The sequence below is a fragment of the Taudactylus pleione genome, unplaced genomic scaffold (assembly GCF_031769625.1).
Source record: "Taudactylus pleione unplaced genomic scaffold, aTauple2 ptg000036l, whole genome shotgun sequence".
In the NCBI taxonomy this organism is placed as follows: Eukaryota; Metazoa; Chordata; class Amphibia; order Anura; family Myobatrachidae; genus Taudactylus; species Taudactylus pleione.
The window spans coordinates 6,485,810-6,510,501 of NW_028284438.1; the positions used below are offsets into that span (position 1 = coordinate 6,485,810).

General features: G+C 43.0%; 1 protein-coding gene across 5 annotated transcripts in view; it reads right to left on the minus strand.

The window, feature by feature from the left end:
• The window catches only part of PRDM5 (PR/SET domain 5), a 261,584-nt gene that overhangs the window by 2,641 nt on the left and 234,251 nt on the right, over positions 1 to 24,692 (minus strand). For 4 of the 5 annotated variants that reach the window (XM_088452227.1, XM_088452225.1, XM_088452226.1 and 1 more), the window contains one exon: positions 15,860 to 15,964. In XM_088452227.1, coding sequence (XP_088308353.1) covers positions 15,860 to 15,964 — 105 coding nt within the window. Of the gene's footprint in view, positions 1 to 15,859; positions 15,965 to 24,692 lie in introns of those variants that run through there. The other variant, XM_088452228.1, reaches the window with a different exon arrangement.

Sequence of the window (24,692 nt, forward strand, 5' to 3'; positions counted from 1 at the left end):
AAATAAAGCTGCCCAGTCTTTTTCTGTACAAACGAAAGTTTGGTACATATTGGTACAATTTTTCCCTCCATTACATTTACACCAGGGGTCTTCAACCTTTGGCCCTCCAGCTGCTGTGGAACTACACATCCCAGCATGCCCTGCCACCATTTTGATATAACAGCATGCTAAAACTGTGGCAGGGCATCCTGGGATCTGTAGTTCCACAGCAGCTGGAGGGCCAAAGGTTGAAGACCCATGATTTACACACTATGCATATCAAAACTTAGTTTGTTCTCATGAAAATTTGGACCCTTTATTTGGATTTGTTCCTGACTTTAAATGATGCCCATGATGTCGAACACTCATGTGCAATAACATACTGTGGGCAATATGTAATAGGGTGCAAATTTTTTGGGTGGGGAATACTGAGATCTTTTCACACATAAGGAAGATGCCAGCTTGTACCGAAACTCGCAAATGTAATAGGGTGCTAGTTTCTGTGTCCCATTTTGACTTGCATGCGAGTTAAAACTGCGGATAAACTTACAACTTGTAATGCGACTTTCATTAAAAGGTGCGAGTTACAAAGGTATGCACAGATCAGTGAGATCCATGCATGCTTCTGTGTTAACTAAGCTAGTAAAGTGTCAAAATAAAAAAAATTATGTGGGGTCCCCCCTTAAAAGCACAATCAGTACCAGGCTTATCTGTGTCGGTTCTGGTTGTCACAATACCAGGGAAAAAAAAAGATGTAGGGTACCCCTGTATTTTCATCAACCAGCACCAGGCTCAGTGAGCCAGTCCTGGTTATGGAAATAGAATGGACAAAATGAGTAGGGGGTTCCCCATATTATTCACAACCAGCACCGGACTCTTTCTAGGGGGTGTAATACCACAGCCATGGGACCTGCCAAAGCATTATTATTCCATGTTAGTCAGCCCAAGTCAGGGCTCCCTGGGGAGGTTACCCAGTGGTTCCCACCACTGAATTCAATGGTGGGAACCGCTTATTGGCTGAGAGGCGGAAGCTGCTTGTGCTATTTATTCGCATAGTTGTGCGAATAAAACGCATTTGAAGGTAAAAAGACACACAAAAAGACGCTCAGCGCTACTGAGTCATGCCATGGCATGGTGCGACTAGAAGGGCTGTTTAACGCGCCAGGAGGCTAGATGTATGTGAACCCCTCTGTATGATCTTCAAGGACATAAGTATCTCTTTATTACAGTACATTGCTTATATTGAACCATACAGTTTAAATATATATGTAAACTGTATTTTATATGTATAATTGAATATATTGTTTTGTCGTTATTTGTATGAGGTTTATGTACTGTATGTATGTATTGTGCAATCATATTTTGATTATAGTAAATATTATCAGAGAACTCTGTAGGTGTTTTATGTTATTTCATGTGGTGAAATGACTAAGTGGGGAAAGATTTATAAAGCAAGGAACAGTATAAGGAAACAGAGAATATAACAATCCTTTTATATTGGTGAGCCAGCTAGAAGAAATGGGGTAAGGTGCGTTGCCATGCATGTTTAAAGTACAGACATATACAACTTAATTGTCCACAAGGGACACATAGAGAGTATGTAAACAACCTGGGCAATAGGATTCAAAAATAAGCCTTTTTATAACAGACAGGTAGAAGACCCAACTTATGTTAACCCAGATACTCAAACACAAATGCAGTCCATAGACCAGATGCAAAAATGCATTGCATTGGTGGGTACACATAAAGGACAAGTAGAAGAACCGACCCAGCCACATACATCGGGGCCTCTACAAAAACAAAAACAGAAATGCCTAGAGCATGTGAGCAACTGCACAGTACAAAAGGCAGTGATAGCAGTTCGCACAACAGATGTCCCTACTGGAAGTCTGGTGCAACTAGATTGAGGGTTAGGGGGTCCCTAAGGATCTGACTCCAATATGTGATCTCATATTGGATTCCTCAGGGAAACCCCATATAACGGCCAGAATAAAAAACAAATTATTGAAATTCTTGCTTGACACTGGAGCAGACATTTCAATCACCAATGTTGAACATGATTTACAGCCAGACAGCCCTCAATGTGTGGTGATTGGTTTTGATCACCAAGGGTATGTGAGAGCCCATACAATTGACAAAGTCACTTTAGAAATCAGCAATGACCTCACATTAAAAATCCCAATGTGGTATTACTCTGATAACATCATTGGAACTGATGTAATCACACAGAATGAGTGGATCTTAGATTTAGTGAATTGCATGTTGTGGAGAGGCCCGAGAAACTCAAAGGTCTGTGTGATAAAGCAACATCACCTAGGACAACCCATAAGCACAACTGATGTCAATGCTAATATGGTAGTACACAAATGGCAAGAGATCTCTAACAATAGAGACCTTAAACCAATTGTGTACCAATGCCCAAAGCTATGGGTCCAAGGAAAAAATTACTGTGGAAAGATGGTTGATGTCCAAGTGGACTTACAAGGTCCAGATCCACCACCTCAACGTCAATATCATTTTCCCCCTGAAGCCATGGAATCAGTTATAGAAGCTGTGACTGATTTAGATTTGAAATGCTTCCAGGAAACCAGGTTCGCCACCATAGTGCCATTGGGCCATATTGTCAAATCTTCCCAATAGGCCATAAACATATTCGCATAACTTGGGGTGAACCTGGTGCCCATCACTTATAAAAATAATTATTCGATAAAATAAAGTCAATACTTTCTAAAATAAAATTTTTAAGACCTCATTGTAGTCACTAGAATCTAAAAAGTAAGAGACTGCTACCAGTCTCTTATCTTTCTCAATGATTGTATATAGCATACTGACATCAGCACTACAGAGAAAATCCCCTTTCGCCAAGTGTACTCCGAGATTTTCCTAAGTACATCACTAGTATCTTTAAGGTATGCTTTTGTAGTCTGAACCAATGGCTGAAGATAAAAATCTACTAATGCAGATATATTGCTTGTAAGACTGTTACATCCCAAAATGATCGGACGTCCTGGGGGGTCTACAGAGTTCTTATGGCTTTTCGGGAGTACATAAATGGTGGGGATAGAAGGATTTTTTATATTTAAGAAATTAAATTCATCCTGTGTTATAGCGCTCTTCTCTAGAGCTTGTGTTGTTAGATCTAACAGATGTTTGCTGATCTTATCCATAGGATCTGATTTTAATGTTTGTGCATGTACCCTTCCACATTGGATTAATGCAACAAGAAATAAAGAATATACATTCATATTCCTCTTGCAGGAGGACTATCAGCCCTACTTTATTTGGGATTCTGACCTCATTATGCTCCTATGGTGATTATTTTTGTTTATCTTGTGTGCTTCCACTCACAGGGTGTTTTGTTCAGGTGAATTTGTCCATTGGGGAGCGCTATATATAGATGCATTAGTCTTTCTGTCATTTTGTTATTATTTGAGTATCATTTGGGTTTGTACTCTCTTTCGCACCTTGTAGCTGCAACCCATTGTTATTGCGCATTCATTATTACACCTTTTATTCTATTGATTTAGAGTGGTCATAAAGGGAAATTCCAAGTGCAATAATCCTCTATGGTCTTATAAAAAGAAAGAGACAAATACCTTGAGACTTACCATTGATCTCAGTGTTTTGAATAAGTATACCCCAATGTCGGCACTAGTGGTTGCAGAAACACCAGACATAATGGCAAGAATAAATGGCAAAAGCCAAGTATTCTCTACCATTGATGTAGCCAATGGTTTCTTCTAAATATCATCGACAGAAGACTGCAGTTACAAATTTGCATTCACTGTGCAAGATACATTATACATGTTTTGTGCATTTCCCCAAGGATTACACAGCAGCTGCACATATTTTCATCAGGCACTAGCAAAAGTGTTGAGTGTGTTTTCACGCCCAGATTACCTGTTGAAATATGTGGATGATTTACTACTCCATACAGAAACTATGGAGGAGCACTTAACTCTTCTACAGGAATTGTTAGGCCTGATTTTGAATGCAGGGCTCAAATTGAGCCCTCATAAGGCAAACCTGGCTAGGTCAGAGGTCATAATCCTAGGGGTTAAGATTTCTCATGGGACAAAAGGTATAATGCAGCCTGTATTAAAGCAATGGTCAAGTTTCCTAGGCCTGGCACTCTACAAGACTTATGCAAGTTCTTGGGAGTTGCAAACTTCATAAGGGAGCTTATAGAGGATTTTGCAAGAAAATTGAAGCCCCTTTATGAACTGCTAAGATGTGAGGAACCTTCATTAAAAGACTTGGCAGAAGCACAGGAAATGGCATTTTATACCTTGAAAAGAGATCTTTCCTCTGCCCCAGTGCTAGCCACTGCACACCCAGAAGGTGATATGGCCATTCAGGCCCATGCTGGCTCAGAGTCTATATCAGTGGTCCTGTTACAACAAGTAGGATATGTGAGTAGACCACTAGGGTATTTATCCAGGCTTCTTTCTCCAGTAGATAGAGGTTTTGATGAATTTGCTAAACAACTGCCTGCAATCCATTACGCTGTCAAAGTGACAGAACATATTGTAGGTTTCAGACCACTGGTGGTACAGACCCCTCACTCTCGAATGACCCTTCTACTTCGGGACACACTCCCTGGAGTCTCCCAGCAGATTTGAGAGATGGATAATGGAATTGAGTGGGCATAACATCACTGTAAGCCACAAAGCCAAATATGTTTTATCTCAACTGCTAAACAAAGCAGGAACAGAACATGACTGTGGACAAATTCCATTAACTGAACCTACCCACCTTTTCAGACAGACCACACATCCAGATGACAGAGTCATCTTTGTTGATGGGTCCCGGTCACACACTGATGGGTCATATGTGACAGGTTATGCAGTCTTGGATGAGACTACAGGACTTCAGAGTCTTGTTAAACTACCAGGCCACCTGTCAGCACAAAGGGCTGAATTGGAGGTAGTAAAGGAAGCATTACTTCTTCAACCTACAGGACCACGTACTACAGTATATATAGCAACAGTGCATATGTAGTTCGGTCCCTTTCTCTGCACCTCAAGACATGGCAGAGGCATGGATTTGTAGACAGCTACAATAAACCCCTGGCACATGTTTCAGAGCTTAACAAATTATGGAAATGGAGAATAATACATTCTAATGAGGCAGCAGTCATTAAAGTCCCTACCCATCAAAAGGGCACTAATCCCTTGTTATTGGTAACATTGCAGTGAAGTGGCAAAAATAGAAGCAATATCTGGGGTCTTTCATGATCCAGATGTTGAAACTATGCCCTCATTCCAAGTTGCAGTACGAAGAAAAGTCCTTAAAGAAAAACCAGTCTCATTTGAAGAGGAACAGGTTAAAGACCCTGTTCTTTTGACTCAGAATTTAACCACAAGATCCCTGGTCTATCAGACAGGGTATACTGTGCCATTCATCAGGAGAAATGGTAGTCATGGATGTTTTTTTCAAAATGGGTATCAGTCATCCCAACGGTGAATGACTCTGCTTCCACAACAGCATGTGTCCTATGGGAACAAATTTTGTAACGCTGGGGTATCCCCATGTTAATTGACCGGGGAATGCACTTTACCAGCAAGGTCATGAAAGCACTTTGTGAACTATTGGACATCAAACAAAGATTCCATGTATCTTATCATCCCCAGTCAGCTGGGATAGTGGAAAGGATGAACCGAACCATTAAGACTCGATTAGCCAAAGTATTGTTGGAAAAGGGTTCTTCATGGGTCACTGCTCTTCCAGCAATTCTTATGGGTGTTTGGGCAACCGAAGCATCCACTACAGGGATCACTCCATTTGAACTCATGACAGGTCTCAAAAGCCACGTTGCTTCCCCAATGAACCTCAATTGTCAAATCTCATTAAAGATGCATTTGCCAGAGATGTGTTCCTACAACAGGCACAAGATAACCTGGAGGATCTACTACCATATGCAGTAATATACTGCACAAACCCTATCTACAGGGAGAGACACCCATGCCTTCTGTGGGTAACACAAAACATTCCGAAAGGTAGGCCCTTGGGATGCAAGTTCTTGAAGTCATGGGTAATACTATGCTAAATTTACAAAGACCATTGACAACTAAAAATTAGTCTCAAAGGAGGTGCAAGGTATTCTGGGTACATATTGATAAGGTGCTGTTTCACACACCTTATTAAAAAAAAAAAAGTTACTTTTTTTTGACAATTTTGTCGTTTTTTCTCTGTATATAACAATTTGTAAATATGTTTTTGAAAGAAATAATGAAAATTACATAAATTGAAAGAGTTGTGTTATGTATCATCATATCTTTATTTTTTTTTCCTTTTTCTTTCTCCTACAAGCTAATGAAAGTAGGTTGCTTAAAATGGTCTAATATTTAAAAAGGTTCCATAGGATAATTTTCTGTTATTAGTAAATTGATTGAGTACATCTAGTTTGTGTGTTTGGAAATGGATAGGAGAAGTTACGTATTGACATACCTGCATTATGTATACTAACATTTCTTTCTCTTTCTATTTTTGCAGTACATCGAAAAGCAGGCCAAAGAGGATCAAATAGCCCAAGACTTCTCTGATTTTCCTTGCCAATTAATACACAGATTATTGATAGGAGAAAAAGGGGGGGGGGTGTTATATGGGTATTTGAAGGAAGAAAATGTATTACTTCCCAGATTAGTGATATTTTGGAGATATTTATTGGTTATAAAAAAAAAAATTTGAAAAGCAAAGGCATTGTAGGAATCTGAATGCCACCTAGTGGAGGAAACAAAGTAAAGTTCAGTCTGTAACACTCGCAAATGTTAATATGTGATTTTTGAAAACTCCAGTATGGAGCAGACAAAGTTATAAATGATCATAGAGGGTGGGGAGGGTCAACTAATGTTCTGAGGTAGAAATCCCCAGAAGAATTTCTGTTTTTCATCCATATAGGGAAATCTGAAGGCTGCAGGTGGATCGGATGGAAGAGAAGACATCAGTTTTGGTAAGAAAGGTGGAGACATTCAAAAGTACTGATATCTCTTAATTTCTTACTTAGATGCTGATGAGCCTCAGCTGTAGACATACACTATTTCTGACAGATGATGGCAAGGACCCTAAGATGATCAGATGGAACACAGATCTGAAGAACCGGGACACAGATGACCCAAACCAGATGTCCAAAGATGACTACACCCCAGAAGTGCCCCCCACCTTATTTGACGAAGAAGGTGACATCAAAGAAACAGCTATAGGCTTTTAGTTTCAAATGCTGAGGGACATTAGGAAAGGGCCTGCTGCTCACATAGGAAGATTTTTTTTATCCTTGCATAAGTACACATAAATACAAAAAAAGGAGAGTTGGTGAAAATTACCTTTGTTAACTCTCTTTCTTCGAAGTCCATAGGGTCCACAGGAGAGACAATGGGGTGTAGGGGGGACCTGTAGGACCGGACACCAACAGCAAAGCTTTTCAATCCCAGGATGCCCCAATCCTTCCCCCTATACCCCTCCCAAGGCAGGAGCAGGATAAGAGAGAAGGAAGATTGATACACTGAAGAATTATGCTCTCATACAGCGAAGGAAACAAGTGACCAAGAGAAGAAACCCTTAGAAGCCAGGTGCATAAGGACGGCTGCTCTGTGTACCATATGGACTTCAAAGAAAGAGAATTAACAAGTGGAAGCTTTACTATAAATCTCCATGCCAGGCTGCCCACAAGGGACCCACAGATTGAGTAGAATGAGCAGATATTGTAGTTGGCACAGGAAGGCCAGTTTGTGTATAAGCCTGTAAGATAGTCATGCAAATCCACCTGGCCAGAGTCTGTTTGTTAGCTGGCCATCCCTTCTTCTGGAATCCATATCAGATGAAGATGGAGTCTGATTTCCTGATGGAACTAGTGCGGTCCACGTATCTTCAGAGCACAGACCACATCCTAAGAGGCCTCACCTGCCGAGAGGTCTGGTGATTTAAAGGCCGAAACGACAATTTCCTCATTAATGTGAAAATGAGAAACCACTTTGTGAAGGAAGCCCGGGTGCGTTCTAAGAACAGTCAAGTCCTGATGAAAGATTAAAAAGGGGGAGCGACATGAAAGCGCCCCTAAATCCGATACCCTACAGGGTGATGCTATAGCCAGAAAAAACATAGTCTTCACAGTGAGCCACTTGACATCCACTGATTCCAAGGATTCAAATGGAGGTTCCTGAAGTACGTGGAGAACCACTGACGAATCCCACAAAGCCACAGGAGGGACAAAGGGAGGTTGTATACGTAGAACACCCTGCAGGAAGGTGTGAACATCCTGTAGAGGAGCAATTCTGTACTGGAACCAGATGGACAGAGCAGAGACGTGCACTATCAGAGACACTAGGTGGAGTCCAAGATCCAATTCAGCCTGAAGAAAGGCAAGCATTCTAGAAACCTTCAAAACTTGAGGGTCATAGTTTCTAGGGGCGCACCACTGGAAATATGTATGCCATACCCAGTAATAAATCCTTGCAGAAGTCAATTTTCAAGTTCTGATCATGGTCTGGACCACAGAGCTAGAAAATCCTTAAGACCTTAGGAGGGATGTCTCAAGAGCCAAGCCATTAAAGACAGACGGGTCAGGTCCAGATGTAGACAGGGACCCTTAAACAACAGGTCAGGTCATAGAGGAAGTTGTAGTGGAACGTCTATGGAGAAACTTTGAAGGTCGGAGTACCAATGGCATCTGGCCGAGCCAGAGCTACCAACAGGACTGTGCTACCTTCCTGTTTGAACTTCCAAATAACTCGAGGAAGAAGGGGTATTGGAGGGAAGATGTACGCGAAATGGAAGGTCCACTTGACAGATAATGAATCCACGAAGGCCGCATTGGGGTCCCTTGTCCTCGCTCCATACACTGGAAGTTTGTGGTTGTGTCTTGAGGCCATGATATCCACATCTGGTAGACCCCATTTGTCCACCAGAAGATGAAAGACTTCTGGATATAGAGACCACTCACCTGCATGCACATCGTGATGGCTTAGGAAATCCGCTTCCCAATTGAGAATTCCTGGGATGAACATTGCGGAGATGGCTGGGAGATGGCATTCTGTCTATGTGAGAATGCAGTACACTTCTGCCATTGTTGCTTGACTTTGAGTGCCTCCCTGGTGATTGTTGTAGTCCACAGCCATGGCATAGTCAGACTATACTTGTACTGGCCTGCACTAAAGAATATCCTGAGTCAGAGTGACAGCTCTGTAGATGTCTCGGAATTCTAGGGACATTGATTGGTAAGAGTTCAGTGGCCCTGGAAGGAGTGCTGGCCAGTCACCATGCTTCACCCTCGGAGGCTTGCATCCGTGGTTAGGAGTACCCAGTCCAGGATCCAAAAGGGGCATTCCTTGTTCAAGTGGGACATCTGTAGCCACAAGGCCAGAGACCGGTGAACCTCTGGGAAGAGACTCATCATCTGTGATCTGAGCCGATGAGGCAGCCCATTCCACCTGGAGAGGACCAGGTGTTGTATGGGCCTGGAGTGAAACTGAGCGAACTCAACCATGTCAAAGGTGGACAACATGGACCCAAGGGTCTGCATTGCAGAGTGAATAGACACGCGGCGACTGTGTAGTAGTCTGGGTACCCGTTGCTCCTATACTGAGATTTTGTATGGTGTTCGGAAAATTCTCTGAAGCTAGGAGTCCAGGAGGGCTCTCAGATGTACCATTCTTTGAGAAAATGTCACGGAAGACTTTATCCAGTTGATGAGCCAACCGTGCTTATTTGTAGATGGTGGTGAAGAACTTTTGGAGAGCTGGCCCACAGCGATAGATTGTCTAAATATGGGAGCAGTCTGATCTCTTGACGCCAAAGATAGGCCGTCATAACTGCCATGATCTTGGTAAAGACCTGAGGAGCCATTGAAAGGCCAAAGGACAAAGCCTGAAATTGGTCATGTTGCAGTAGTATAGCAAACCGGTGATATTGTTGATGAGAAGGTGCTATAGGTACTGTACATGTAGGTAAGTGTCCTGATTGTCCAGAGACACCATAAAGTCCCCAAGCTCCATAGCCAGAATATTAGAGCGGAGGGTTTCCATATGAAACCTGGGCACCCTGTTAAACTTGTTCAGAGACTTGAGGTTGAGAATAGGCTGATGAGACCCATTGGGTTTCTGAACTAAGAAAAGGGTGGAACAGCCCTTCCCTCGCTGTGTGGAAGGATCTGGAATAATTACTCCTGAGAGCAGTAAGAACTGAATGGCCTTTTGGATCAGCAGGGCCTTGCTTGGGTCTGATGGAAGGGCCTTTTGGATCAGCAGGGCCTTGCTTGGGTCTGATGGAGGGGCCTTTTGGATCAGCAGGGCCTTGTTTGGGTCTGATGGAGGGCCTGTGCAAAAGAACTGCTGGGGGGGTCACCTCAGGAAGTTTGGGTATATCCGTGAGAGACCACTTTTCTTACCCATGCGTCTGTTGTGGTCTGATGCCAGAACTGGGCGAATTGAAGAAGGGAGAGGGAGAGGCCCGCCCCATCAGACTAAGGGCTTGTCCTCAGATTTGGTAGGTGGATGTCTAGTGGCCCAGGTCTACTTGGGCCTAGGCTTGGAAGTCTTAGTTAATGTCTGATGCCTTGAAAAGGACTGGCTTTTAGTTTTCCATGAGGAAGAAAGGACTGAAAGAATGACTTCTGAGGCTTTGCATTATATACAGAGGGCAGAAAAGCCGTCTTGGAGGCTGCTAAGGTAGTCACAATTTTGTCCAATTCTGGACCAAACGGGAAATCTCTTGAATAAGGCAGGCACTCCAAAGCCTTTTTAGAGTCTTCATCTGCCTTCCATGAGCGGAGCCAAACAATACGGCGGGCTACTACAGAAGTGGTAGATGCCTTGGAGGCTATGAGAGCCGTATCCATAGCTGCTTCACCCAAATAGGAGGCTGCATCTCTAATGTGCACTTTTGTAGGACAGCTGTTCCCTCAAAGCATCAGAGGCAAAGGACTCTTCTAGGACCTCTGCCCAACTTTCAATGGCCTCAGCCACCCAGGCCGAAGCCCTAGCAGGACAATAGCTCCTGTAAGAGAGTATATAGACTTTAGACAAGCTTCCATCCTTCTATCCGTAGTCTCCTTTAATGAGGTTGCAGTATGGATAGGTAAGGTAGCATTCTTGTCACGTGTGAATCCACTGCTGGGGGAACTTCCCATTTAGTGCAATCAGCAGCGGGATGAGGGTAAAAGGAGCTTAAACACTTAGGCATCTGAAATCTTTTAGTGGGCATATTCCACGCCTCACTTATATGATCTGATAGCTGATCAGCGTGAGGAAATTCTGGTAAAATTACTTTTTGTCTAAATGATGGCTGTTTTGCCTTAGGAGCAGGTTCTGTCTCTTCTATTTGAAGAATAGACTTTACAGCTCTAACAAGTGCAGGTATATTTAATTTAGAGGGGGGATCCTCATCTCCCAAAGGGGAGTCAGAGTCAGACAGATCTGCATGTGCTGCCTCCCCAGATGATAAATCAGAATCTGATAGCTGGGTGGACTGGGAAGATAACACAGCACACTTAGATTTACTTGGTAATGGTCTCCCTTTATGCACCATTTGCTAAATGGCTGTAGAGGTATCCGCCAGGCTCTGCACTGAGGTAGAACATACGTTTCTCCATGGGGGAGGCAAAGGATTTGCAGGGAGTACCTGCTGTGGCCATCCCATAGGGAAAGCAACCACAGAGACCAATAGTTGGTCAGCACCTGTGAATAGGTAGCCCAGGATGGGTCCTGAGAGGACATCGGGGCTGATGGGCCAGAGGCAGTATAACAAGATGCACAAAGGGGGAGGGGGCTGCTTGTCATTCTTGCCTCTGCCTGACATTGCTGCAAGAATAAGGAAACACACAATCTGACACAGTGCAGCGAGCAACCAAGATTTATGTAAATTTGGCACAGTGCCTTGTGCAACAGTGATATGTAGTATGTGAGAGCCCTCACAAAAATATGGAGATGTGAGGTACAATGAACTCCTTATACCTTAATATGCCAGGGTTATATCTGAATAATGGGAAAGGTATAAGCTGACAGTCATATGAAAAGAAAACAGACAGCAGCACTAGCATAAGTCACATACAATGCAGAATATACAATATAACTGCAGTGGCTACTAAAATCAACTACACAGACCACAGTGGTTGGTAGGCTATAGTGTTGTATAACCTGGCCCTTGGAAGAGGCATACACGGAGACTGGACCCAGCATTCCCGGAGACCTGAATGCAGAAAATGGCTGCCGTGAGTCTCAGAGGGGGTGGAGGGTGAGGTAGGAGCAGCTCAGGAGGCAGCAAGACCGCACAAGGAATGGTGCCCTAAGCTGGGGGAATGACCGCAGGGAAAGCGCCTTGTCCCCTATGATAACTTCAACCACTGGTCCCCTGGCCTTACAAAATGCCTTGCAACAGTGTTATTAATGCCCTGGTGGTCTAGTGGATTCCCAGATGAACCAGTGTCCATGTCAGCGCCTCCGGTCTGTCTCCAAAGACTGGAGGTAAGACTGCGCATACACACGGATCCCTGTGAGCGGAGATCCAGGGAGCCTCTGCTAGCTAGGTCCCCCTCTGAGCCCTCCTGAGAGTAACTAGCCAAGTGCTGGTGTCACAGCGCAGTGGAGGGGTGATGGAGCAGCAGTGCAGACGTCCCATGGGCTGTCTCATGCTGCTGCTCATAGTAGATAAATTAAAAATAAATTAAATCATAAAAGTAAGCTTGGGCTGCTTTTAAAACAGTGATCCAGCTCCTGCCGGACACCAACGAAACTGAGCTGCCCTCAGGGGGAAGGACCGGAGCATCCTGGGATTGAAAAGCATTGCAGTTGGTGTCTGGTCCTCCAGGTCCCACCTACACCCCATTGTCTCCCCTGTGGAGCCCTATGGACCCTGAAGAAAGAAACAAGCTTTTTTTTCCATCTACCTATGTCGTAGGGGAGAAACACTGCTTCTGAACCCTTTAATTACTTCTTACTCTAAACTGTAAAAAGTACATTGTCATAATTCACCTTCTTTGATCACATGTACATACACACACTAAAATGGTGACATAATATACAGTACATATGTCAGTTATCTGCCATCAGGGGGACTTGTTACAAGAGAAATCTATTATTCAGCATTTAGGCCTCACAGATACTGGTCATTTTGTGAGTAGGAACCAGTTTTACTTGTTTTCATTTAACATATAAAAAGATCTAGCCACTCTCACACACTTTATCAAGATCAGCTTTTGTATAGAGATTGCTTCCCCTGCTTCCTGTGTCAGGTTACATCCAAGATCTATATGTGAGAGATTGAACTGAGGCTGGATACACATTTGCTGGGGACTGTTCAATGAATAGCTTCTAAGGCCTATGATCTCCAAGGAAATAAGTATCTCTTTATTATAGTACATTGCTTATATTGAACCATTAGGATATACATATATATGTAAACTATATTTTATATGTATAATTGAATATATTGTAAAGTAGTTATTTGTATCATGTTTATGTATGTATTGTGCAATCCTATTTTGATTATAGTAAATATTATACAGAGAACTCTGAGGGTGTTTTATGTTATTTCATGCGGTGAAAGGACTAAGTTGGGAAAGATTTATAAAGCAAAGAACAGTATAAGGAAACAAAGAGAATATAATGATCCTTTTATAGAGTCCCATGGCATTACACCCCCGCTAGAAAGTGTCCGGTGCTGTTTGTGGATAATACGGGGGAACCCTACTCATTTTGTCCCCCATATTTCCACAACCTGGACTGGCTCATTGACCCTGGTGCTGGTTGATGAAAATACGGTGGAACCCTACATCTTTTTTTACCCCGTATTTTCACAACTAGTACCAACTCAGATAAGCCTGGTGCTGGTTGTGCTTTTGGTGGGGGATCCCACGTAATTTTTTTTTTTTAAATTGTAACACTTTGCTAAAGTTTTTTTTTTAACAAAGAAGCATGCACGGATCTCACTGATGTGTGCAAGCCTCTATTTCACTCGCACCTGCTCAGGCTATACTCGCTAGCCTGAAGCAGGTCTATTTTTTATACATGTTTTAAGTAATATCTGCGAGTTAAAAAGTCACACTCTATTACATTGGCTAAGTTGTATCCTCACAATGGGAAAACATCTGGAAGCGAGTTTCGACAGTGTGAGTTGCGAGGGTGTGAGAAACCTACAAGTTTGCATGTTCTCACATAGCTCTATCGTTGCACATTTACAAAACTCGGACCCTATTACATTTGACCCTGTATATCTTCCTATTTTCTGCTTATGATGTATAATAGGAAAACAATCTGAGCAAGAAGTTAAAGCAATAACCTGGGTACACCTTCGTCAAGTTTAGTATCAGTTCTCATATTCATATTTTGGCTGCACTCCTTAAAGGAAGAAACATTCCTGAATTACAGATGTATCCTTTTATACTGTGGCTACAGTCACGCCAAATAGCCCATCTCGGTGTGACAGGTCATGGGCGATTCGGTCGCGCTGAGCGTCCTTTTCACTCAAAATGTGCGTCTTATGCGTACAAATAAACTACTGTAAGTGACAAAGTTGCATTGCTTGTGTAAGCAAACCACTGGAATTTGCAACACTTGTAGACCTGTGTGTGATTGAGTCTGAATCCATGCAAAAAGGGCTCCGATGCGAAAAGCAGCAGTTTTTCCTCATGCAAGTTCTGACAACTTTGTACTTGTGTAAAATCAATTCCTGTGTGGTTAAAGTCGCAGCCTGGCATCTCTGGTACACTGTGTGTGGCTCTTCGCTGTGTCTGCGATGTGAATAACATGCAAAAATAAGAAAAATCCGTTATGATATACGAGCATCTCGGTCACGCCGGGCTTCTCATGCCGTATGGTGACAAGATGCTGAGTGTATGAGGATACATCTATAGATGCTCCACAATAATTATGAGTGATGTGCATTTTCTCCGCTGCACACACGGTTTTGCATCACAATTAAACTCTGTTGACAAGCCTTGGGCCAGGCGCATATCTATAATGGGTGCATGGTGTGTGGTGTACACAGCCCCTGAGGACCTACATGGCACACCCTGCACCCATAGTCTTATACTTACCTGTCCGTAGTGCTGCTCTGCAGCGCCGAGCCGGATGCCATTTTCCCAGACACCCGCACATGCGCAGTAGATTCTGGCAGTAAGAACTAAGCCAGAATCTACTGCTCCGCGGGACCGCTGGAGAGAGGAGGGGGTCCGCACTGAGTCTGAACATGGGTTCCCTCCTCTCTTAAAACGCCCCTGCCTTGGGCCTCGGTTTCTGTGCAAATATTTTAAAAACACATATTCTGCCCTGACAAGCGCTTGGGCTCACATGACTTGTACGATGTTCAAGTCTCTTTTGGTACCTTTCCTGCTCAGTGCTGCGGTCCTTGTGGCACCTTATAACTAAACTTTGATGATGGTGGCATGAGAATTAAACCCAAGTCTTAAGTGTCTGGGACCACTGGAATACAGCAATTCATGAATGCCAGGGCTGTAACTAGGACAGTGCGGACAGTGCTGCTACACAGAGAGCAATTTCCATTTGCCTGGCGGTTGCTGCGATGTTGTTACTAATGGTGTGCCAAGCTCCTTCACCAACTCCCCCGCTTCCCCACCGGGCAAGGGCGTAGTCATTGAAGCAGCGGTGCACGGCGCCTTTCCCCCCATCATATTTATTCAATGGTAGAGACAGTCTGGGCATCGGGGCTCTCTGTGTCTGTGTCCGGACCTGCCCTTTTATAAGCTGATCCCCTGACAGTGAGGGGCTTGTTTCCTTGGGCTGGCCCCTGCTCAGGGACCAGTCTCCTGGGGAGGGGCAGACTTGCCAGACCCCCACACTGGACACACAATACCATCCCACCACTGCATACTATTATTATATATAATATATATTTACTATATTTAAAAGTAAATTAATGTTTGGAAACTTACATCACACTGGAATGGTTTCTCTCCGGTATGTGTCCGCATGTGCTCATCTAGGCCACGCTTTTGGCTGAAGGCCTTGTTACACTCTGAGCACTGGTATGGCTTCTCCTGTATACAATGATAAGATGTCACAGTGAGTTTATATAGAACTCTATACTGCAAAGTGACTTGAATTCCTCGCTGCGTAGTACAAACATTTTTGATTTTTCTGCAATTTATGGTAAAAATATAAAGAGAAAAAATAAAACTATGATAATGCGATTTTTACAGTTCATCCAGAAATTCAATATGCTACATCCTCCTGCCTCACTTTCATGGCTAACCAAATGAGATTTCTGTAGATGCATATTATCACAGTACTAACATGATCTGTGAATAAAATAGTCAACACTCCACATCATTGTCTTGTCAGCTCATTTCTCTTCCTTGCCCTAGCTCATCGCCCGTCATCTCACTAGGAATTCAAAATATACATAGGATGCACAATACAATAATTTCCTGAAATGTGAGAAATAAATGGGAAAGATATATGCTCCTTAACAACCTGAACGGATCATACAGTTAAGCAATATAATCTTGCATAATAAACAATGTAATCTTATAGAAACTTTTTCAATGACAGATGTGAAGCCAGATGGGTGACACCGGGGAAGCATGAGATGCAGCAGGAAAATGGTGTCATAAACAAAGGAATATGGAGAAAGCTGCCATATATGTCCTAAGGCAGTAATTAGTGCCTGAATATATGAGGGTGAAATACCTTTATCTGTAAACCAAGTGGTTACCACTATAACATTTCTGTTTATAACATCATCCCTTCTCACATGACCTTCATATATTCAGTTGCCCCTACTTCAATTTTTTTTATTATATAATATATGTTTGGAGTTTGTATGCTCTCCCCATGTGTGCATAGATTCCTCAGAGTGCTCTGGTTTCCTCCCACAACCCATAAAAATACTTGTACTTTATTGGCTGCTAACAAAATGTGACACTACCTGTGTGTGTATGTCCGTGTGATAGAGAATGTAGTCTGTAAGCTCCACAATTTATGAATGTTACACCCCCGAGAGTTTTTACCATCTGCAGCCAATATAATGCTAACTGTGAAGTTCCCTGCCCATTATTTCTCTAATGTGGGACACGCCCCATAGATTTCTCTAATGTGCGTGCACGACCCAAAAGACCCACAAATGTGTAGGAACGAGCAGCAGTATCTCCTCCAATCTGTCTGCTTTCCTGTCATTTTTTACTACGCATCCGAAAGCGCAAGAATGTGTACAATACTTGCCAGCTGACTTCGGAAGCCAGAACACATTGTCAGTGTACGTAATCATGCTTTTAGCTCAAACTGTGAAAGCATAGCTTTTCGTAGTTTGTTAATTTGAAAACAATTCTCAATCCCCATAGCAAGGCTATGGGCCACACTGCAATGCAGGGCCACAGGTTTCTCTCATTACAAATAGAGAGATGCAGGCAGGGCCGGCTCCAGAGGGAGCTACACCCTGTGCAGAACAGGACCTAGGCGCCCGTTATCTGCGCGCGGCCAAAACAGGGGGCGTGGTATAATTACCATAGGTCACACCCCCTAAATGAAGTTATTTGGGGGCGTGCCCATATGGCACTCCTCCAGTTAACGTCAGGCTGGGGGCAAGTCCAGCACTATGTCAGTAGCTGGGCTGCCTGCGCGTGGCATCCATTCCTCTTCTCTGAGGTGCCCAACCTCCCGACCGCCCGCAGGACTTTTCGCTCAGCGGGTGGAAGAGCGGGGCAGTGCCCGAAAAACGGGACTGTCCTGCTGAAATCGGAAATGGTTGGGAGGGGTGTATCCTCTATAGAGTGGCGCCCCTGTTCGACCGCACTGGTCGAACGTGCCTCAAGCCGGCCCTGGATGCAGGAATAATCCCTTATTCTGGCAAAAACACTGGGCAAAGGAGTTAATATTGCTTGATAAATAGATCACTTTGTCATATAGTATTCTCTATTTGGAAATGTAATTTGGTTTGAATCTACTTAAAACAGAGCTTCTTTGGATAGAATGTTAACAAATGAACTTGTAAGGAAAGATCCAGCAGATTTCACCTACAGCCCTTCACAGTGCAGTACTTAATGGTGTAGTACTTAATGGTGTAATACTTGTTAGAGATGAACCTTATTACTCTTTTCTCTAGTTAGTAAATATTTGTTTTAACATTTGTGTATATTTGTACTGTGATTTCATATATTTTCTATATTGTTTATACAGACTTGGCATCTCACATAAGTATACTAGAGTATGCAGTAATATAAACAATACACATTTAATAGTATTTGCTTGCCACTAACCCTTTTGAATAAATCATGATTAATTTTATTAACAACTCTTCATACTTTATGAGAATGGGACTCTCGTGAAAACACTGTCGTTCCATATCACCTAGTATATAATAATAATGGACCATACTGTAATTTACACAATGTAGAAAACAAAACAAGGGATATTTGGTATGGCTAGCAACTAAATATTATTACATGGATTTTAATCAGACCATTTTACAGATGAATGCAGAATAACTGACCTAAAGATTTTTGTTTCCATTTTAAATATACTATAGGTGAACTACATTTTCCCATATTGACATAGCCAGAGCTCATCACTGGAAAAACATGGAATGCTGTTTTATGGTTTATGAAGACTGACCAAAGTAACACGTTTCCTTATAACTAGTTTATGTTTCCACACTGATCTCTATAACCCTGGAGGGTTTAACGCTTCCTTCCTCCAGTGCACTAAGAAATCATACAGATGGGATACTGTCCTCTACAATACTTCTCTTCACATGAGAACATGATTAAAAAAATCAGTAAAACATCTTAATTTATGAAGTAAAAATATTAGAAATAATAAGCCCTGAACATGGGTGTAATCAATTCTTGGCAGACCTATTATTTTTATTGGGGGGCAGGGTGTTGAATTTAAGCAGAGATTTATGTCTACTCAGTTACAATCCACATTTCTGATACATTTACAATGCAATATTGATGCATTGTTTTTAAGTATAAATAGAAAGTCAACACAACATTAATAATCTATAGTATCTTTTGGGCTGTCAGAGCTGGATTATACGTCAGTCAGTTCCAACAACGTTTTCAATGCCATCATTTTTAACAAAAGTTGTATTATAGAAATGAGGTACCTGAATTCTGGGGAAAATCTGGTGGGTGCTAGATATGATTGCACTGCTGCAACAGTGCCTATAGGGTTAATTGTTAATTATTGTACCATGGCTGTAGACAAGGGGGCTATAAAACCCATGGAGCAGTGGAGGTCCTCCTAATCTCTAATTCAGGGGTTCCCAACCACGGTCCTCAAGGCACACTAACAGGCCAGGTTTTAGGGATAGCCATACTTGAGCACAAGTGACTTAATTAGTACCTCAGTTATATTGATTTAACCATCTGTGCACATCCATGGATATCACTAAAACCAGGACTGTTAATGTGCCTTGAGGACCACGGTTGGGAATCACTGTTCTAATTAGTCAGCCTACATCATATTTAGATGAGCAATGAGGGTCAGAGGACCATGCACTGAGCCATGATTGAAGGCGCTTAACACAGTTTCCTCTGAGTCTTTGCGCTCAGGCCCATGTGGTTTATAAATAGATCACTAAAAGAGCATATCCACTACACAGACAAAAATATGTAGACACACAAACATCTCACACATTTGTGTACTACTTAAACATATTAATATATATATAATGGCGATTTCCCCACGCCCCTTCACATCTATTCAGCCTCAAGAGCATTAGAGGTTTGCCACTGATATAGGCTGATAAGATATAGCGCATAGTCGACGTTCTAAGTCATCCCAAAGGTGTTCATTGTGGATGAGGTTAGGTATTTGTACAGGTCAGAAAAATTCTTTCACTCCACACTTGGCAATCCTCCCAATGTGCATGGAGGCCCTGTAATGCTGAAACTGGTACAGGCCTTCCCTAAACAGTTGCACACAATTATGTATGGCATTTTTTTATGACTAAACAGGTTTAAACCCCAAGTCAGGCCAGAATACACTTTCCAGCAGTTGGCAATTAAATGGTGTTTCTGTGTTACTGGGCAGATGGTTAGTGGGTATTATTTTAAGAGTGTAATTTCATTGTTATCTAGTTGCTTTTGTAAGGCCTTTGACTCTTTCTCCTTTGAAAAGTCCCTCCCTTATACCCTGGTTTAGTTGTCCGCTTTAGGTTGTGGTAAAAAACCGCAGCATTGGCCATCTAGTAGTAGTTCATAATGTGCTCTCCCCACCAATACAAGGGTTAGGCTTATTCTACCCTACTGGGGTCAACAGCACCACATGTCCAGGTGGAACTTTTTGTATAATTGAGAGGGGAGTTTGGATACCATAAGTTGTTGGTGATGGGCTGGCAGTTGGGTCCTATCTAGGCTTGCCTGCTTCCTGGGCATAGACAGTGTTGCTGAATTCTGGCCATTCTTTGCCACCACACATATCTACACCAATCAACCATAACATTAAAGCCATCTGCCTAATATTGGGTAGGTCCCCCTCCTGCCACCAAAACAGCTCTGACCTGTTGAGGTATGGACTCTGCAAGACCTCTGATGGTGTCCTGTGGTGTCTGGTGCCCAGACATTAGCAGAAGATCCTTTAAGTGGTGTTATGAGGTGGGGTCCCCATGGCTCAGACTTGTTTTTCCAGCACATCCACAGATGCTCAATCGGATGGAGATCTGGAGAATTTGGAGGCCAAGGCAACACCTTAATATATTTCTGTTCCTCAAACCGTTCCTGAATAAATTTGTGCAGTGTGGACCATTCCTGAACAATTTGTGCAGTGCGCATTATCCTGCTGAAAGAGGCGCTGCTATCAGGGAATACTATTGCTATGAAGGGTGTACTTGGTCTGCAACAATGTTTAGGTAAATGGTATGTGTCAAAGAAACATCCACATGAATGCAAGGAACCAATCTTTCCCAGCAGAATACTGCACAGAGTATCAGACTGCATCTGCTGGCTTGCCTTATACCCATAGCAGATTCTGGTGACATCTCTTCCCCAAGTAAAAGAAGCATACACACCTGGCTGTCCACCTGATGTAAAAGGAAACGTGATTAATCAGATGAGGCCATCTTCTTACATTGCTCCATCATCAAGTTATCATTCTCACGTGCCCATTGAATGCACTTTCGGTGCTAGACAGGGGTCGACATGGCCACTCTTACCGGTCTGTGGCTGCGCAGCCCCATAAGCAGCAAGCTGCAATGCACTGTGTGTTCTGACACCCTTCTATCATAGCCAGAATAGGAATGTGTGCTACCGTAGCTCTTCTCTGGAATCGGACCAGACAGGATAGCCTTTGCTCCCCACACACATCTATGAGCCTTGGATACCCATGACCCTATCATTGGTTTATCGGTTGTGCTTCCTTGGACCACTTTTGGTAGGTACTAACCACTCCATACCAGGAAAACACCAGATAAGACCTTTTGTTTTGGAGATGCTCTGACTCAGTCATCTAGCTATAACAATGCGGCCCTTGGCAAAGTCGCTCACATTGTTACGCTGCCCCTTTTCCCTGCTTCCAAAACATAAACTTCAAGATCTAAATGTTCAGTTTCGGCCTCATATATCCTACCCCTTGACACATGATGGAATTAATATTATGGCTGATGGGTGTAAATTTGCAATATAAAATAAAGGTCACATTTTTCCCTGCTATTCAGGTCATTATTATAATAAGTGGGGTGTTTAATAGGTGGCCTGACATCAGCCATTACAGTATCTAAAATTTCCTGTCAATGGAACTAAGCACCCCAAGCCATATCGCAAAAAAATAGCTCCAGACCATTATTCCTCCTTCACCTAACTTTACAGTCGCAGTACCCATACAAGTAGTAAGTATTCTCCTGGCATCCACCAATGCCAGGATTCTGATGGTGAAGTGTGATCCATCACTCCAAAGAATGTATTTCCGCCGAACCAGAGCCCAATGGTGGTAAGCTTCACATCACTTCAGTCAATGATTGACACTGTGCATGGTAATCTGAGGCTTGTGTACTTGGCATAGAATTCTAACCCTTCAAGCTCACGGCAACCAATTCTTGAGCTGCTATTTTGAAATTGGATTGTTGCAACTGAGGATAGACCATTTTTATGTGCTACCCGCTTTAACATGCCATGGTCTCATTCTTTCAGCATGTGTGACCATGTGCTGTTCTAGACATTTCCACTTTACATTCACAGCACTCAGCACAGCAGAAATGTGATCAATTGATTTGTTGGAAAGGTGGCAAAATTATGTAAGTAACTGTATTTAAGTTAAATGAAATATAATGAAAAAATATTATATTAATTATAATTTTACTTATAGACATGCTGAGTGATCTGGCCCTACATCCCAGCACGTCTATAAGTAAAACTATTTTTAATATTGATATTTATTTTAGCAACCCCCAGCACTGCAGGACATCTGCAAGCAAAATTATATTTAATATTAAAAATAATTTTAATAAGCTGCCCCCTTCACTGCTAAGTTATGTTTTATATTAATATTTAATTACGCATATTAATGAAAAATAGTTTCCAAAAACATGATGAGGCAGAATTACATGTAATGAGAGCTTGAAGCAGCACAATATTATGCAACATCACACTGTTGCCCTCCAGTGGTTGTGTAACTACAAGCACCAGTGTTGCCTAGCGATGTGTGGCTGGTAGTTCCATCACAACTACTGAATAATAAATAGGTTCTAAGGTCACCCATCATGAAGCACTTGTTCACAGCCAGAGCCGTAACTAGACTTTTTGGTGCCCTGTGCCAGAAAGAGCATTGGCGCCCCCTCATTTTTCAAAGGGCCTTACTGCACCAAAAAAAAGGTCATGGCTTCATGGGGAAGGGCCAGGGAAGAGATAGGAGAGACCAGGAGATGCTGGGAATGAAATAAGAGGAAGCTACAAGCAAGAATGATAATAAACAGAAATTTGACAGGCCCAAACAGCGCCCCCCTGACCTGTGATGCCCTGTGCGATGGCACCGGCCACACTACCCTAGCTATGGCCCTGTTCACAGCTCTGTTACATAATTGATCCACAGAAACGTTGTTTCTGAGAATACAAATGTGAATTTATTATACATTAGTTTTATTGCTGAATATTCTTTTCGCTAATACGTATTATACAAGGAGCCCCTTTGCTTTCTGTCCCTTCCTGATATGAGGTATGTACATACAAACATGTTGGCACCTCTTACGATACTGTATATTAAGAGAGATGGAACATTAACAACTAACCAGAGTGCCTTATTTGCATTGTGATATAGCAATATACTGTCTAATAGTCCATAAATCCGGCACTCTCAAAGATAAATATTAATCTGTCATGTTTAGGTCCGATGCCTTCCAAGGGCAAATGCCAACATATAAAATAGCAGCACTTGAAACAGGATTTACAAATACAACCTGTTGGGACCCTGAAGACAGGTTGTTCCCGAAACTTTGGAATAAACAGATGTACTTATAAAATCATGTTGCAGGACCTTGAGTGCCACCACTTGCCATGTTATATATATAGCTATCTATCTAAATATATATACAAATATCAGCAGGCTGGCTGGCACTCCACCAATAAATACTGAAATGCCTGGGTGCCCTCAGATGTGGTATGCAGAGAGAAGAAGCCGCTGGTGACACAGCACCTAGATCTCCTTGTTGTCTACGTTTCAGTTTGTTTAACTTTCGTCAGGATGAAAGTTGAATAAACTGAAACGTAGATGACAAGATCCAGATGTTGTGTCACCAGCAGCTTCTTTCATTTAATAAGTCCTGTGCACACACAAGCATTATGTGAACAGATTACTTAAGATTTAACTTATTTAAGTTAATTTCTCTCATAAAGGCATAGCGACACACAGGGGTTAAAGTGGGCCAGAATGGGGTGTTCCATCATCCAGTTCCGCCTCCTCCAGGCAACCTTACCCGGCCTGTCAGTCCTGCGCCGCAGGGAGTTGCTGGGCACCCACTGAGATTTTACCAGCGGGCGCCCGGCTCCTTCCCTACAGCAGTAGCCGGATGCTGGAGTTCATGCAGGAGCTCCGGCTTCCGGCTCCTGCAGTGTGCAACTGTGCACTATGGGAGAGACGCCATGATGTCTCACCCATAGTTCCTTGAAGTGGCCAGTCGGATGGCAGCGAAGGAGGGAGGGGGGCTTAAGGTAAGTATTGTGTGTGGGGTTTTTTTGTGTAAGAGGCACTACTATAGAGGGCATTACTATTGGGGGCAATACTACTGGGGGCATTAATACTGGGGACAACTGCAGAGGGCATTACTACTGGGGTACTACTACAGGGGGCATTATTACTGGGGGCACTAATACAGGGGGCATTACTACTGGGGCCCAAGTAATGACACTACCACTGGGGGCACTACTAATGGGGGCACTGCATAAGAGGCACCACTCCTGGGGGTCACTGTATTTGGGGCACTACCACTGTGTGCATTGCATAAGAGGCACCACAACTGGGGGCACTGCATATGGGGCACCACTCAGTGGGCATTGCACAAGGGGCACTACTACTGTGAGTATTATGTGTATTAGGGGCACTACGGTGGGCATTGTGTATAAGGGGCACTAATGTGGGCTTTGTGTAAAGGGGTACTACTGTGTGTCATAACACGAATAAGGGACACTACTATGTGGTGTAATGTGAATCAGGGGCACTATGGGCCTGATTCAGAGCTGGACGCTCTGACCAGAGCGCTCGCTCTGAATCAGGGCCCTCCTACCTCAACTTGGAGCGGCCTCTCGGACGCTCGCATAGCTGTGGGTTACCACCCAC